This window comes from Dermacentor albipictus, chromosome 3 (assembly GCF_038994185.2).
Source record: "Dermacentor albipictus isolate Rhodes 1998 colony chromosome 3, USDA_Dalb.pri_finalv2, whole genome shotgun sequence".
Lineage (NCBI taxonomy): Eukaryota > Metazoa > Arthropoda > Arachnida > Ixodida > Ixodidae > Dermacentor > Dermacentor albipictus.
This window is the reverse complement of record NC_091823.1, coordinates 69,080,964-69,097,135: the sequence shown is the minus strand read 5'-3', so window position 1 is coordinate 69,097,135 and position 16,172 is coordinate 69,080,964. Positions and strand designations below refer to the sequence as shown.

Below are 16,172 nucleotides of genomic sequence, written 5' to 3'. Positions count from 1 at the left end.
ATAAGAAAAATAAAATAAAAATAAAACACTGAAAGATAAGTTTAATCTATATCAGTGGTTTGAGAGTAAGGTGCGCAGAATTATGTGATGTGTTTTGCTGGCAAAGATAAAAGACGCAGTGCCACATCTATTTTAAATCTTTTGGTGAGAAAGAATTTCAAAGATAAACTGTTTTCAATGTGGGGAGAGGGATTCTATTACCGTTTACTACCTCAAAAAGAGAGCATGGTGTCTACCAAGTTGACATTTTCAAGTTCCCTGAGTTTTTCAGGTTTTCCCTGAGTGATGCAGAACTTTATTTTATGTCAAGACAGGCTGGACACCCCGTCGCTCGATGCTGTCACTCTTAAGCAAGTGTTTTAAAAAATAAAAAACAACTTAATCCAGTTTGAATAGTAAGGAGTAGTGTTTATCTTATTCAAAATAGAAAACTGAATGCAGGGAATAGTAAAATGCACAGCAAATAAAATATATTCAAAAAAGAAAAAAAATGATAAAACCCACTGCAAATCGAGTCGAACATTTTTAAATATGAATAAAAAAAGATGCACACGGAACCTAATATTTTCAAATATGAGTTATTTCTATGAAGTGAAAGCAAGATCATTGGTATTGGGCCCGGACTTTGTCACAAGTGAGATTTTCTCAGCAGCTGGAAAGTCAACCTCAACTGCCCTCACATACTCTAAGCCCGCACACAATGCCGCCATTTTGCATTTCACTGCTTTCAAGAGTTTATTTTGGTTTGGATGAGGGTCGGCTGCATCACGACGTCAGCCAACACTTTGCTTTTTGGGCTCAAGCTCCTTCAAAGAAAAGGCAGCAGAGTTCCTTTCTCGATCATTCCTCAAGGCGACGGTCATTTCTTTTTTTGCCCTTGTTCCACTGCGTGTTCGCCCCAAGGACCATTTGAAGCATCCTCTTGGTCAGTTGTATTGCCAACATTTGATTTTTCGGACTCCCTAGGGGCCACGAAAACGTCCAAAAAATCAGATCGCGCAGTCCGAAAAAATGAATTCATGTCTTTTACTGGCCTTAAGGGCTCAAATCCTCACAAGCACCCCTGAAAAAGCTCTGAAGGCCGGCCAGTACACGTATTAGGCATATCGGTCCCCTTACTTTGACAGAAGAAGGCGGGTGCACGCGTGTGTAATTATGGAGTACGCACTGCGTCCAGTGACAATTGCCCTTCCCCACGCTTGTTAAGCTTCACCGCACTACTTCACGTACGCTTCACCGCGTAACATCGCTGTGCTGAGGCGAAGCTGCATTTCAGGAACCAGCATTATACAACGCACCACGCTTTCTAAGCTTCGAAGCAAATCGCGAGGATTACAGAGGCGGAGTCGGTGCCACTGCTGACAGTGGCGAATTCTTTGAATGAAAGATATGGCACCTAATGGCAAGAACCTCAAGAGCGAACATCGAACCAACTAAGCCTCGCGTTGCCGAGGTGGTGGCTACGGCTGCCAGCGGATCTATGTGCGAGAGCGCTGGTTTGACGCGGCGAGATAATCAAACGGTGGTGTTGGGTTTGATTAATGGCATTTCGGACTTGCGGTCGCGGCAAAAAGTCCTTAAAATCGGACAGCGATGGGTTCTTGTGTCCGACACTATTTTGACATTGACTCTATGGGGCATGTGGTGTGTTGTGAAGACGTCTACATTATCAGGCATTTCCCATAAATAGGGTGTCCGGAAAATCGATCGTTGACTTCACACTGGCAACTCCTCCAGCCGACGACACGGCGTCAAGAGCAATCTGTTACAATTCGTCTCTTTTACTCGAACCAGCAGTAGGGCGATTTTCGTTCCCTTTCAATAAATGGACAGCTACTTTCCTCTGATTGAAGCACGAATTCCCTGAGTTTTCCCTGAGTATTTCTAGACTATTCAAAATCCCTGATGATTCCCGGTTTTCCCGGTTGGTAGACACCCTGGAGAGCGAGACACTGGCAATTACGTATATACCTACATCCATTTGGATCAGCCCAAGGCACCATTTCACAGATTATAGGTGTTTTGAATTGTATATACAAATTAGAGATGCATTGTCGTACCGCATGCACATCTAAAGCAACTAAGGATGAACATACCTCCTGTAAGTCGCATAGTCATTTTTCACACTGGACTTCATGTTCTTCAGCTCATCCAGCACAGCGAACATATTGATGAACTTGCCAAGGGTTAAGAGGTAGGCTTCTGACACGAAGTCTTTCCGTTTTTCAGCATGGCACAACCTCCTAACCTCAGCTGTGAACCGGTCAATGGCCCTTCTCTGAAAGTGCAGAAGGATGCTTTATTTCCTGCTAAACATTAGCTAAAGCAGTGCAAAGTGGCCTCTAAAGAAGCATGGATAAAAAGTTAACAAATGTGAGGAAGTGGATTAAAAATCCAAAGGGTACATGAAAAGCACCTGTCAAGAGTTTAAAAAAAGAAAAAAAAATATATGTTGTCGGGCCCTTGGCCCTCTCTGCAGCGCGCACGGGGGAAGCCTTTGAATCGCGCGCCACAACGGCACTCGTCGCATGGAGCATGCGCATCGATCGCGGTAGCGTGAGAACTCGCGCGGGGACTGCCGGGAAGGCGGCTGCCCGATAAGAAGGCAGCGGAGACGGCACTCGTGGCTTTTTGCGGGGCGTGGGCTTGGGGAGGCGCTGGTGGGGCGTGGCCCGTCTAGGTTTCTTTTACCGAGCGTGCTGCAGAGCAGGGGGAAAAGCGTCTTTGCATTGTGTCTGCATGAAAGAGTGTTGTTGTTCTTGTTGTTCGCTTTTGGGACTGTCTGCGCGCCTGGTTCGGTGCTTGCTTGCTTTCTGCGCTTTATGCATTCGGTTATCGCCCGAAAGATTGTGTTGGCTGATGGTTGGTAGCGGCCGTTCTTTCGTCGCTCCCTTTCGCTTGTATATTTTGTTGCCTCGCTGTTTTGCTGCTTGCCTCTTTGCTTTTGCTGCTTTTTGCTGCTTTGCTTCTTTGCTGCCTGCTTCCTTGCCTTGTTGTTTTCTGCTATTGGCCGCGAGGCTGCGGTAATTTTGAGTGTTACATTCTATCGTAAATTAAAGCGGTTTTTGTTCCTTGCGCCTTTGGTCCTTTGTCGTGCTGGTCGCGGCTCGCGGACCCCCTGAGCGAAGGCTGAGGGGCCTTCAATGTATATACAGTGAAAGCTAGTTAATTCGAACTTCAATAATTCGAATTTATGGATAATTCGAACTGTACGATTTGGTCCGGCCAAGCTCCACGGAAGTCTATGTATAAAAAAGTCCGTTAATTCGAACGCGAGAAGGTTCCCTCACGTATAATTCGAACTACGCTCGCCTGGCACACGGCCAGAGAAACGCGCCTACTGCCTACACACAAGGCTGTATTGCCTCCTAAACGGAGAGAAGGGCGAGAGAAGGCAAAATCGGAAAAAAAATCTAACCGACGCGGGGTCAGCCAGAAGGCAGCGGCGGCTGCCGCCTCTCCATTCTACGTAACCTCCGAGACTTCTTGCCCGTTGCGAATCTCGGAGGCTTTGCAAATCTTGTACAGCTGCTAATGTTGTGCGGAGATGGCACGGCAAACGCCAAAACACAGCGAATCAAGTACGTTGCAGCTGCGCTTGCAATCAAGAACCAACGAATCAGGGCCTTCGCCACCTTCACATGTTCGCCGTCTTTGTCTCGGCAGTCTTCATCGGTTGTGTACCTCTGTTTTCAGCTTAGGAGGTATCGGCCATCGCGATTCATTGTGATGGTGTTAAGCCTCGGCTAACGTTCGTTTCTGTGGACATCGGTGGTGTGGCAAAGTCGGACCCAGAGCTTCGACTTGAAGATGGCGTGTGCCCGCAGCACACGCCATCACTTTCTGACACGCCAAATTTCTGACATTCCCTACTGCTTCCAAATCGCAGTGTACTGTTGCTCTCCTTCACTTTCATAAGTTCGAACTTTCGTTAATTCGAACTGAAGCGGCTTCCCCTTGCGGTTCGAATTAACGAGCTTTTACTGTATATACATATATATATATATATATATATATATATATATATATACACACACACACGCACATATATATATATATATATATATATATATATATATATATATATATATACATATATATATATAACTCCAGAAAGCACAAACACCATTCCATCTAAAGGAAAGGTATAACAACTTGATCACATTTTCTGGCTTCTGAGAGTACATTCATACCAAACAAATTATGAAATGGTAATTGAGTTAAATTAATTTTATAGTAATAAATAAATTATTGCATTGCTCAGCTATCCAACTGAAACGTCACTCCAGAGTGCCAAAAATGCAACTATAGTTTTTGTGTGTGTTTTTTTTTTCGAGGCATCAAATTTGACATACCAAATATGATATGTTCGACTTCGTAGGGTTAAATTAAAAGGTAGTCACAATGAGAATGTGCGCCTCGAGTACTATTTTGTGCAAAACTTAAAGAATGTGAAAAGGCAAGCATCTTCCATCAAGCTCTACTACTACAGCTTAGCTTGTCAAAGATATGCATGTTGACTGGTGCATTCAGTGACAGTGAAAATGTTAGAACTATAGCAAGAAGATAAAGATCTTGTAACCTAGATATTGGAGTGTTATGCACAAGTTTCAGAAATATTTCTGCCAATGAATCCCACAGAAAGTAGCCTACACTGAAACAGAACCAAGAGTTGCTCTTTCTGCCATTTCCCCCAATGTCCCCCACCCTGCATCACCCTTGCTTTACTAACACACAGCTTGACCATAAAGACACTCAAGGGCTTGTAGTATAGAACACTGAGAGACAAAAAGTGGTTCTCAAATGTTTCTATGCTTCATAAACATGCACTTCCTTGAGTCAACAAGTTTACAGAAATGTAAGCTGATCTAACTCAGTGGGAATAAAAAAAGGCGACCAGCAATGTTTGCAATATAGATGAACAGCTTGCAAACTGAAAGTACATGAAATCTTACCTGAAAGTACATGAAGTTGAGCAGCTTGTTCACCTCAGGTGCAAGTACTTCAACTGTCTTTTCGTAAATCTCTACCCTATTCGGTTGCTCATTTGACTTGGGCTGGAAAGAACATAGACAGGCATAATATAATTGCAAAATCGTAGTCACACAAATTATAAAGTACTGAAAATATAATAAAAGAAAGGCTGTACCTGTGGAATGGCACGTGAGCAACACCTCCATGTATAAAGCATGACTGCATGCTCCTGTCCTTGCTCAAGCATTTCATTCTGCAACAAGTTAAGAGGAACTAGTTAAATCACGCTAATGTCGAGAACTGTGGCAATCGAGACACTTCTAGGCTCCTTAAATGTGAATGTTGCCCACACAATAACAAACTCATACCAAAGATGATAGCTAGACAGATCACCTTGAGGTACTGTGTGCATAATTGTGCATACTAAGAGATTGCATCAAAAGTAAAAGCACTGATGAAAATTATGCATTAAAGACCATGTAAACCTTTCGTACACATCTTGAAACACTTCCAGATCTACCAACTTTAACAGTTCAGGAAAGCTGCTGTTGAAGACAAAAAATACTAAGTATTCGTAAAATATATTAAATTCTTTTAATGGTCAAGATGTTATCTATTTGTATTCAAAAAGAAAAAAACATCACACACATTCCCCTCTGAGGAGACGCTCTCTGAGCTATATGAAAATGCTGTCTGGTATATGGAAAAATGATCTGCACCTCAAACGGAAATGTCCCTGAAATTTTCCATGAAATATTTACAGAATGCAAACTTAAATTTCAGTTGCCATTATGAATTGGTTCTATGAAAGAATGGCACTGCTGCTGGTAGGTCAGAATAAAAGAGGGCACCCAAAACTTAGCCTCTGAAATATCGATGGGGGACTGTATTCATATTCAATTAAAATGAGTTTTGATCTGAACTGGCCACAAATGAAAAACCGTAAAATTATTGGTTTCGATACAACAATCGTAAACAAGCTATAAATATCGTAAAAGTTGATAGGTACGCACTTCCGATTTGATTTGTGCGTTAATTTTTAATCATTTGCACTATGTTCGTTAGTAAAACAATATGGGTAGATGGCTGGCAGTTAGCTATCAGTGTGACTATGTTGTTGAGTAGTGCGTACACTTTTTTCCTAGTTTTTCAGTATTTTACATCAGGCTTTCTTCTTTTTTTTTTTTTCAAGAGGCTGGACGGGTGCTTTCCAATTATGCTAGGCATAAAACTATTAATGTTCTCATATCTGACATTCCTGTGGAGAGCTCTCACATTTAGACAACATTCTGGAAGTCAGATAGAACTAACAGAGGAATAAAAAATATTTAATTCATTATACACCTGTATGTGTTTCATGATTCTGAAGATGCAAGAAATATGGTGAAACAAAATTTTCAATAATAATTGTAATAATTGGCTAATAATTGTAATAATTGGCGCCTGAAGGGGGCGTTAAACATGGTAACTACAGAAGCGTACGCATTTGGGCTGGTTGGTTCATGACTTGAGCAGAAACAGTGCAAAATAGCAGGACCTAAGAATGGGACAGACAACAGTGCTGACTAACAACCTAATGTTTATTACAGTGAAGCTGTATAAGTTACTCTCCGGTTGTGGTTGATGTCCGTCTGTCAACATGTCATGTCGACACGAAAACATTTTCGTCTCCAGTTTCTAGCGAATGCTCTGTAGCTCTTAATCTAATGTAGGAATTTGGAAAAAATCATACTGAAATTAGTCGCGGAGACGACTACCATTACGGCGAGTTTCATTTACTTGTAATAATTAGTTCACAGTGAAGTTGTAAACGTTACAGAATTCCCATCTGCCTTCAGTACATGGCCGTCTACGGAGGGAGTATGGTTACAGAAAATAGCTGCAACTTTCATTTTATTGAATCTATCCCAAAACAAATTATCTGACAATTAGCCACTATGATGACTAACATTACAGTGAGTTTCATCTACTTTTCATAATTACGTAGTTCACAGTGAAGTTGTAAATATTGTGGAGTTCCCTTCTGGCACGCAGCAGTACTTGCCCATGTCACTACTTCATAAAAAATTAAGAAAAAAATCACTCCACAGTCAAAAGATGTATTCATTGTCCGTGTCCCTCAACAACAACAACAACAACAACAACAACAATAATAATAATAATACCTAGATATACACTGGTGTGCAAAGGTAAAACGCGCCACAGCTTTGCTGCTCATCCTTCACAGAGTGGGAGAGCCGATGAATTTTTTCTTTCAAGCACCATATCTGTCTCCCTTGCAAAGTGGTAACTATATATGCTACTTGAAAGAATAAACTATTAGTCATTAGTCAGCGCCGCTGTCTACCCCTTTCTTGCGTCCTGTTTCTGCTAAAGTCATCAAAGGGATAACTGCTGTAGCCATGGCCAGAGAAAAAGGAAGAAAGTACACAGGCCTTAACTTTATAATACAGCGAAGCTGTTTACCTCTACCAACCGGCGATTCTTTCATGGCAGTCCACAGAAAACTCGGCTTTCTAGAAATCGATGATTGAGCACAAAAAATACATGTAGCGCAAGCGCACACGGGTGGCGCGGTGTCACCATGCGGGATGGATCACGGCGAGAGTCGCCAAACAATGAGTTGGCGCAACGGGAATACGATGTGCGTAGAAAGGAGCAATATAGGCTCTCGAAGCAACATCGTAGGCAAAAACTCTTCGAACCAAGAGGCCGAGCATCGGGCGAGAAGCAGACCGCAAGCGACGTGCTCGCTCGAGCTGCGAGGAGAGACGAGAAGCGGAGAACGAAGTGAAACACCGCAAGTATCACGCCGACAAGATCGCCACGTTCAAGAGAGCGACTTTGAAATTAAAGCGCAAGTTCCTCGATGTAGAATTCGGATTCTCCTGCGCCGTGCGTGACTGCCTGTGGTTCTGCAACGACTTGTCGTGCATGTCCACCGTAAAGAATGCCGCAAAGAAACGCAGTGCCCTCGACGTCCTCCCTTGTGTGTTCCCTGGAGGCGCTGTATCTGATTTCAAGGTGTGCAGTTAAGTGGGTGGTAACAGCTTCGCTGGCAATGCACCTTCACAAAGTGAATTGGACCTTCAAATTTTTTTATTCATACCAGAGTCCTTCAATACTTTTCATCTGGTCATGAAACCTCTGCATAATGCTATGGGAGGGCTTCATAAAGTGCCTACAGTGGTTGCACCGTGGTATTGGCACAAGTAGAAGGCGGACTGGAGCAGATGCCGAACAGACGCCACAGACGTTCTGCGTGTGCGCTCGCTATGTCACAGGGGTCGACTGCCTGTACCAACATGTGAATACTGTCGACACGATATGCAAATAGCCACCCTGTTTCTGTACAGTGTTCAGAAACTTAAACACAAACAATTTTGAAACAACTCCAACTCCTTGTTTCATTTTCAGGTTCAACTGCGTTTGTAACAGCAGCTTAATTCATAATTCAAATTGTACACTTCGACTACTCAACCGTTAGAAACCGACTATAGAGCAAGTTGACGTCATGCTTTTATGTAATTGCATGTAAAAACACCTGCGTTTAAAGCTAGCAAGGCTAGCTAATGGATTACTAAACTACTTAATAAACAAATTACCAAATTACTAAATCCTTACTAATTATTACGAAAGTACTTACAAACTAATTACTAAACTAACAAGGCTAACCAACTGAACTAACGAAACAAATATGCAATTATTATCTGATTATCAAACTACATTGACTATCTAAACTCAATAATAAGTAACGTAACCAAGTACAATAACAAAACCTACTCAACCAATAAATTACAAAATGATTAAGTAATAGGCCAGCTAAACTAAATAAGTAAGGTAGCTAGAAAAACTAATGAACTAATCGAACTAACAAAGCTAATCAACTGATTAACTAAGTTATCTAACTGAAACAATAAAATTATTCACTAATAACCTATTTAACTACAATAACTAAGCAAATACAATAAACTTACTAACTAATCAACTGATAACACACTGAACTAGCTAACCAAATATAACTGACTTATCCAACTAACTAACGAGACAAAGTGCAAATAGACAGCCAACTGAAACAGTTTGTGTAAGGAAGGCTACTAGGGTGAAGGGGGATGACATCAATCATAAAACGGTGCTGTGTATAATTTAAACAGAATCACATCGCACATTAAATTATTTTGCCAAAAGTTCCCTTTGCATGTTGTGTTCACTGTACAAGCATGCTGAAATAAATGTGGGAGAGGCAGCTTTCCTTGTGAAAATTTTGCACGATTGCACAGCCCAGCCATCTGGTGTGGCAGATTGTTCACCTTCTACTTACGCCAGCGCCTCTGATACCACCTTCTGTCCCTATATGAAACTTTCAGGGAAGTTTCATGACCAGATGAAAGGTATTGAAGGACCCTGTTTATACATACTGCAACCCACTATGGCTATTGAAGGAGTGGAGAAAAACATCAGACATTAACTGCTGATCACGTGATCAGTCACTGTAAATGAACAAAGACCTCAAGGTGGAGCATTCCAACGTTCCTCAATTAAATAAAAAACCAATGGTGATACATGTCAGTTCTAAGCTGTTATATTAAAAGGTTTAGCCTGCGAGAGCTACAACTACATGAAGGTTCATAGAGTTTTATGTATTAATCTAAGCAGATACAGCGTGACGAGTTAATTACGATATGCAGAGAATAAGTTGTTCGTGCCCTGCAGTGCATGAGACAAGACATGAGCAATAGATAGGCTAGAAGACTTAAAGTACCTATATTGGGGGTGATCAGAAAGAAAGCTAGCTATCCAGTCAACTAGTTTAAGACTATCTAATATAACACAGTTAATACAGCAGCTTAGGGAGAAACACAGTCTCGAATACTTTGGACAAACCTATGAATATTGCGTGACGCTTAATACTAGTATCTAATGCTTTATCAATATTTTGAAGAATTTATTCAGTCATGCTATGGTAGTCAGACCACAGCGAAAACTATGCTAACAATTACAAGTATGTTGTTAGATTACAGGTACTCCATGAAATGCTTGTAGGTTATGTTCTAGTAGTTTACAAAAGTGAGAGTTAGGGAAATCAGTCGGTTGTTAATGTCTGCTTGTTACTGGTCTTACAGAAAGCTAGAATTTCAGCTCATCACCATAAAGGAGGAACAGTCGTGTGCTCAGCTGCAGTTTGCATGTACTTTTGGGGATTAGGATGTGTTGCCTTTTGCCCTATTTTTTTTTGTGTAAAATAAACCACAATTTTTTTTTACGCTTGCTCCTTATGAAGATTTTAAAAAGAAGGAACTATCAGGGAATTTGTACTGGTCAAGGGCCATTATCATATGGCTTGGCAGTGGTGGATAGCGGGCAGTGTAGATTTTGCTGACTTTTAAAAACTCTTCTATCTCTTCACTCATCAGTTTAGTTCTGTGGTTTATTATCCATTAATGCAGTTTTACCTCGAATACAGTCTCTGTCTATTGTGTCTGTCATGCAAATGTTAGCCCAATATTCGTTTATAAATTCCATGTAACCTTTAGCATGTTTCATAAAGTATGTTTTCATTAGCAGCAATCCTTCTCTCAAAGCAACAACATTCAGATAGATGAGATGCGGTAACACCAAGGGCTTCACATCCTAGAAAATGTAAAAATATTGATGATCGATATCGTCGTTCACGCATTCTGTGCACAACACTTGTCCGAGTGACAAGAAGACAGCACATGAACGAGTGAGTTACTACGACGCCTTGTGCAAAGCAACCTTACATTCATTTAGCATGATGTCAGTTTCTGCTTCCTACAGAGCCCTGAACATGACATGCATAACAGTTGTCATACAACGAGAAACAATAACTCGGAATAATTCAAAGACTTCCTTACAAGCTCGGCATGGACGGTGGCTTCTTCAATGTACTTGGCGACTCCTGTCACAAATGCATTTCGGTCTTCGAAATTCGTGTCGAAGTTGGCATGATACACTATGCTGCAGGGCAAAGCTTCGATGCAGGGCTGCTGATCCGGCAGCGGCAGCTCGTCCAACACATCCACGTTGGACAAGGCATCGGCGAGTGTCACCTCCGCTGCCATGGTTTTGCCCGTTCTGTCGGCGCCAGCAGTTTCGGTCGTCTGCTCGGCCGCCTCTTCACTGCAACCGATACTAGGAGGCCCCACGTCCTGCGACATTATTGCACAGCGCAAGCAAACGACTACTTTCAACGTACTTCTCGAACTCCTCTAAACACTTCAAGATGTCGCACTTGACGGTCGAATATGCCGAAGCGGGACATACATCGTGCTCCGTTTCATCAAAGACGCTTATGATAGCATCGCTATCGCAGTTGAGAAGGGCGGGGCTTGCGTTATCATTTTTATGTTCACATCTTTCTGACGAGCCGGAAGAAGATATTAGTCAGCTTCCGAATCACGCCTGCGCGATCGCTACGGACGAACGCGTACAGACGCGACGAGGCAGTACGGGAAGCGCACGCAAGGCGCAGAGTGGACACAAAGTTTGTTTGTACGCCTTGCGGTGCTCGTCACTGCACTTAAAAGACATAATTACACTTGAGTACAGTTTATTAACTCACACAATACAAATGACATCGTATCGACAACGACACATGCTGCAGAAAACATTGGGAGCATTTGTTTCCGGAGTCTCTTTGCGTCTACGATGTCATTTCTAGTTAAAAGAATACTTAGCGAAAGATCACGGAAGCAAAACATGTGTAGAAACTGAGGCTAGCTCGCTCCGAATATGATTGAGAAACAGCTACAAACCTCTGCGAGAGAAAACTTCAGCCTTTAACTAGTAACTTTCGGCACTCCCCAACAGCCTTAAAGACGGCCATTTTGATGCTTAACTAGGGGCGCCATCTAACTTCAAAACACCACCTGCGTTGTAAAAAAAGTCGAGCAACTATGTGAAAACGAAACAAGAACTTTTACGTGCTTTACGTTGTCCGATCTCGGAAGCACGGTGCTCGAAAGCCAGCACACACTAGTTCATTCTTGCTTCCACTGGAGCCACTTCCGCATTCTGCGTGCTGGCTAGCGCTATATTTTAATACCAACGATAACTATTTCCTCAGAACACAAGTCGAAGAGATGTGACAAAAGAAATAGGACTTGAAAAGCTCTGAAAGAAAGACAGCGGAATGGCGCGACTTTGAAGATTCCCATAATCTGTTTAATTTTCTTTCGGGCAGTTGCAGTAATAATTTCAGGAGCCTGTAGTGAAGCTCGGCCCTGGAAACACCACCGCTTCGTTGGCAGTTTAGGTGGCAGAGGTAACTGGCGCCATCCATCAGGAGGGCGGGAAAGCAACTCCGCTTCCCTTGCACGGCCTTCTAGACAGACGGGTGCCCTCGCGCGCCGATCCATGAGGCCGTGTTCTTTCGCCCCTCCTCTCAACTCCTCTCTCCTTGCCCTCCCTCGAAGCTTCCTCGCTTTCGACTGTCTCCGCGCGCGCCCGCGGGCCCGGCGGCAGCCTAGCCCGCTGCATGAAGTTTCATGTTTCGTTATCTGCTGTTATCAGGAAGCGTGCGCTGTTGTGCGTTAACCAGTGTGGGCAGTTTCGTGGTCCTCGATAGCTCTGTGCTTGTGCTCCACGATATTTCACCCGCTTCACGACTCGCACTGCTAGTACTTACATCGTGCATGGTGCACGAGTACCTCAATAACAAGCCCTGCAAGGTTCTTCCGGGTGCCTAAAGACAACAGGTGAGCGCGCAGATCCAAGGACATAAGATGAATGTACACGAACGCGGCCCTGTGCATGTGTGTGCTCCATGAGTCTACGGATCTCATTGCGCCTTGATTGTGCTGCACTTCCCTCTTACCGGTAGAGAAAGTTGACAAATAGATGCTCCTCCTCATTGTCACCTGGTCCATGATTTGTTTTTCTGAGTCAAGTCTCATTCTGCAACTTCAGTAACTCGCCCAGCTTTCCATTCCGCCGTCAGCGCTTTGTCTGTGTGTCACCGTTCTGCAAACGTACTAACAGTTGAAAAATAACTGTTTGTGTTTATGTATTATTTCAGTAATTGCCGATGGGAAAACCACGTGAACAACCTTCGTGTGGGCATGGTACGTTTTTTTTTTCTTCTGGAAAGCATGAGCATTGCAAGTCTCCTATATGCAGATTTTGCCAGTTCTTGTTTATCACACAAAGGAGTGCCCAGTAGGTATGACTTAGTGCCTTAAGTGACGTAATTTTACTGCTAAGCATTGCATTCGTGGCGAAAGAAATGTAGTGTTAATTGCTTGGCTTGTTTCTTTGTTTGAAGAATAGGCCTTTCTGCGAATGTTTTCTATGTGCTGCTGCAAAAGCTGACTACATTCTGCTCCTCCTTGCCACCGTTACTCAAGTTGTAACCAAGTGTAAAATGATGTGATAATGTGTATTTCCATTTTTAGTACAATGTTATTTTTGTTCTGCCATGTCTTTTTCGTTTTGGTCAGTAGTAGTGAACATGTCGCGCATTTCATATACTTTTGTGCTGGTTTATAAGTAAGGTGCTTTTTTGATCTTGGTATGGCTGTCAATAAAACAATCTTAGTATTTTATTCCATTTTTTAGGTACTTTACGTGTCATTGTTTTTGCCATCACCAGTGACTTTGCCCTTTCTTTAGTTGTCATGACTATGTCATGCACGTCGTCCTATTCTGTGCAATATCTCAGTGAGTATATCAGAAGCTCCCAGTGCGCATATCAGAAGCTTTTCTACACTTTGTTCTTTAGGGCATTATATAAAAATCTTTTATATGTGTAAACATGAAAAGGCCTTCGAGTTTTCTTTACTTTTATTTTTTATTTCATTGTCTGTGAACTTTTGTGTTGTTTAGTAGTCATGTACAGTCGCGGAAAGAATATTATGGACCATGAAATCTAAGAAAAAGCTGAATATCTCCGCAGCCTCACAACGCAATCTGGTATTTGCATTTTGTACCGCGACTAGAATATGCTAACAACGTTGTCGTGGGCAGTTTTACTGGTTACTGCTACAGGCTGCTCGGGAATTGAACGTTTTCGGAGATCCCGTGGTCCATTTTATTCTGTCCGCGACTGTACATGTCATGCATTTTTCACTTTTGTTAATTTTCTGAGCGTGTATCATACCAAGTTATGCGAAAATATTTGTTTTCGGAAACGGAAGTCAATAAAACGAGGCTAAAGATATGTTGTGTTGGAAGTTGAATTTATATCTTCTGGCATATGCTGGCATACTCAAAGTATGGACAAGACTGCATCCGTGCTAACGCATAAAGAACCCACGGCGCACCACGCGCCAGTTCACAATGCCTGGGGTAGCGCGCCCGCGCGATAAAAAAGAAAATACGTGCCGCGGACAGGCAAAACGAAAGCAAAAGTGAAGGTGCGCGGGGCATGGGGAAGGGTGGAGAGAAAGCGGAGCGGTCGTCATAAGAAAAACAAAGAGCGCTAGGGTGAGGAGGCGCCGCACGGCTGCTGTTCCTGCTGCCATGACAACGTAAACAATCGTGTGCGCCGCCATATTGAAAAAAGTATCACCCTCCTGCTAGGGCCGTAACTGAAGGGGACTTTGGCGCTAGCGTCGAAAGAGCGCCTGCTTAAAAACAGACAATGGCAGCCATGCGGAGATTCACCCCTGGGGTAAAACCACACACTTAGAAACATTGCACGCATATTAAGATTTCGAAGACGTGCTTAAGGAATTTTTACTCAACGTTCTCTTATTTTCACCTAATATGATCTCGGTGGCAGCTATAGTTCTTCCAGGTCAGCAGGTCAAATTTTTAACCGTTTGTTAAGCTCACTCATAACACTCCAGAGCTCTTGCATGTGCAACTTACTGTGATACGCCATGATCTACCCACACACCTTTGCACGCTGCGTGAACATAGCCCATAACCTGCCTTATATAAACAAGCTAGGTAATTCACCAAGGGTACCGCGGACGCCTCATATAGCGCGAAAGGAAGAAGGATCAGTATTTTTTTGCAATTTTCCCAATCCCACACATTGCACATAAACATGTTTCCAATTTTCCCGAAATTTGAACTCAGTGGGACGAGTTCTCTCGGGACACTGGGAAACCGCATAGCGGCCGCATAACGGCCGTCTCACGCTTTCGAGCCCATGCTGAGGGAATTTCTTTACAAAGGCTTTTCATCTCCACACATTTAACTCGGGCCCATTGCAATTGACCATAATGCTCCTCCCATTTTCATGAAATTGGATCTTGGCGGCAGTTACTTCTTCCTCGGGATAATGGGCTAAATTCATCACCGTTGGTAAAACATGCCTAAGACCCTGGAACGTTCGAACAAGTAGTCTAATTACTGCAAAAGCTGAAGTTAACCCACACACTTTGTACTTTGCCTACATATTACTCATAACCTTCCCCTTATTTTCATCATGCAAATATCAAGAAAGTGAAAGTGCCACGCTTAGTTCACTGAGGACATTAGGAAAATGTACTACGTACGTGCCTTGTGGAATACATAAAACCAGGCAGAAAACGAGTATTCAGTAATTATTTGCTACGATCATATTCCAGCCAGGAACGTTAAACCGTCTCCCCGCACACAACCCCTAAAAATGGCCACCATTTACACATGTGTATTTGGTGTCACGCACATACAATTACCCTAAGACCCTTGGAAACATGACGGATAGCAGCCGACCCAAGAAGGCATTAAATAAAATTTTCTGGAGTGGCAGTCCCCACAGATACCAGCAGAGGTGAAGCCAGGGAGCTTGCCTCTGCTTCACACCTGAAAGCCTGCGTGATAACTGAAAACTCCATGGGTACAGTTCAACTGCTCTTGCTCTTTAAATGTAAATTATTGGCTATCTGTAAACTATAAGCTTGTTGTTCAGGCTAAAATATCACCTTTAGCTTAGCAGTAATATCATGATCTACCATGCAATTTGTCAAGACGTTCGAGTTTCATCCCAAAGTCAGTGACACAGAGAAACGCGTCGGCTCGGAAGCGCGAGGAAAACGCGGCCAGGGTTCACTTTAAGGATGTCATCTTCATTCCAGGCACGGATCCAAGCACTTGCCGAAGGTATTCTTTACAAAAGCTGTAGTTGATGATGGTCCTCCCATTTTCACCAAATTTGATCTCAGTGGCAGTAAGTGTTCCTCCAGGACAACGGCCTAAGTACTGCGCCATTGGTCAAACAAGGGTATAAGTTATAACGCTACGGAGCG

At 42.9% G+C, this 16,172-nt stretch overlaps 1 protein-coding gene across 2 annotated transcripts in view; it reads right to left on the bottom strand.

Annotated features, from left to right (window-relative positions):
* Cyfip (Cytoplasmic FMR1-interacting protein Sra-1) overlaps nucleotides 1-11,856 on the bottom strand; it is a 63,046-nt gene extending 51,190 nt beyond the window's left edge. The window contains exons 1-5 of one of the 2 annotated variants that reach the window (XM_065452750.1): nucleotides 11,751-11,856; nucleotides 10,851-11,144; nucleotides 5,150-5,227; nucleotides 4,956-5,057; nucleotides 2,097-2,278 (exon numbers count right to left, since the gene is read on the bottom strand). In XM_065452750.1, coding sequence (XP_065308822.1) covers nucleotides 2,097-2,278; nucleotides 4,956-5,057; nucleotides 5,150-5,227; nucleotides 10,851-11,057 — 569 coding nt within the window. In that variant the 5' untranslated portion in view covers nucleotides 11,058-11,144; nucleotides 11,751-11,856. Of the gene's footprint in view, nucleotides 1-2,096; nucleotides 2,279-4,955; nucleotides 5,058-5,149; nucleotides 5,228-10,850; nucleotides 11,287-11,750 lie in introns of those variants that run through there. The other variant, XM_065452749.1, reaches the window with a different exon arrangement.
* Between the last annotated feature and the right edge of the window lie 4,316 nt (nucleotides 11,857-16,172).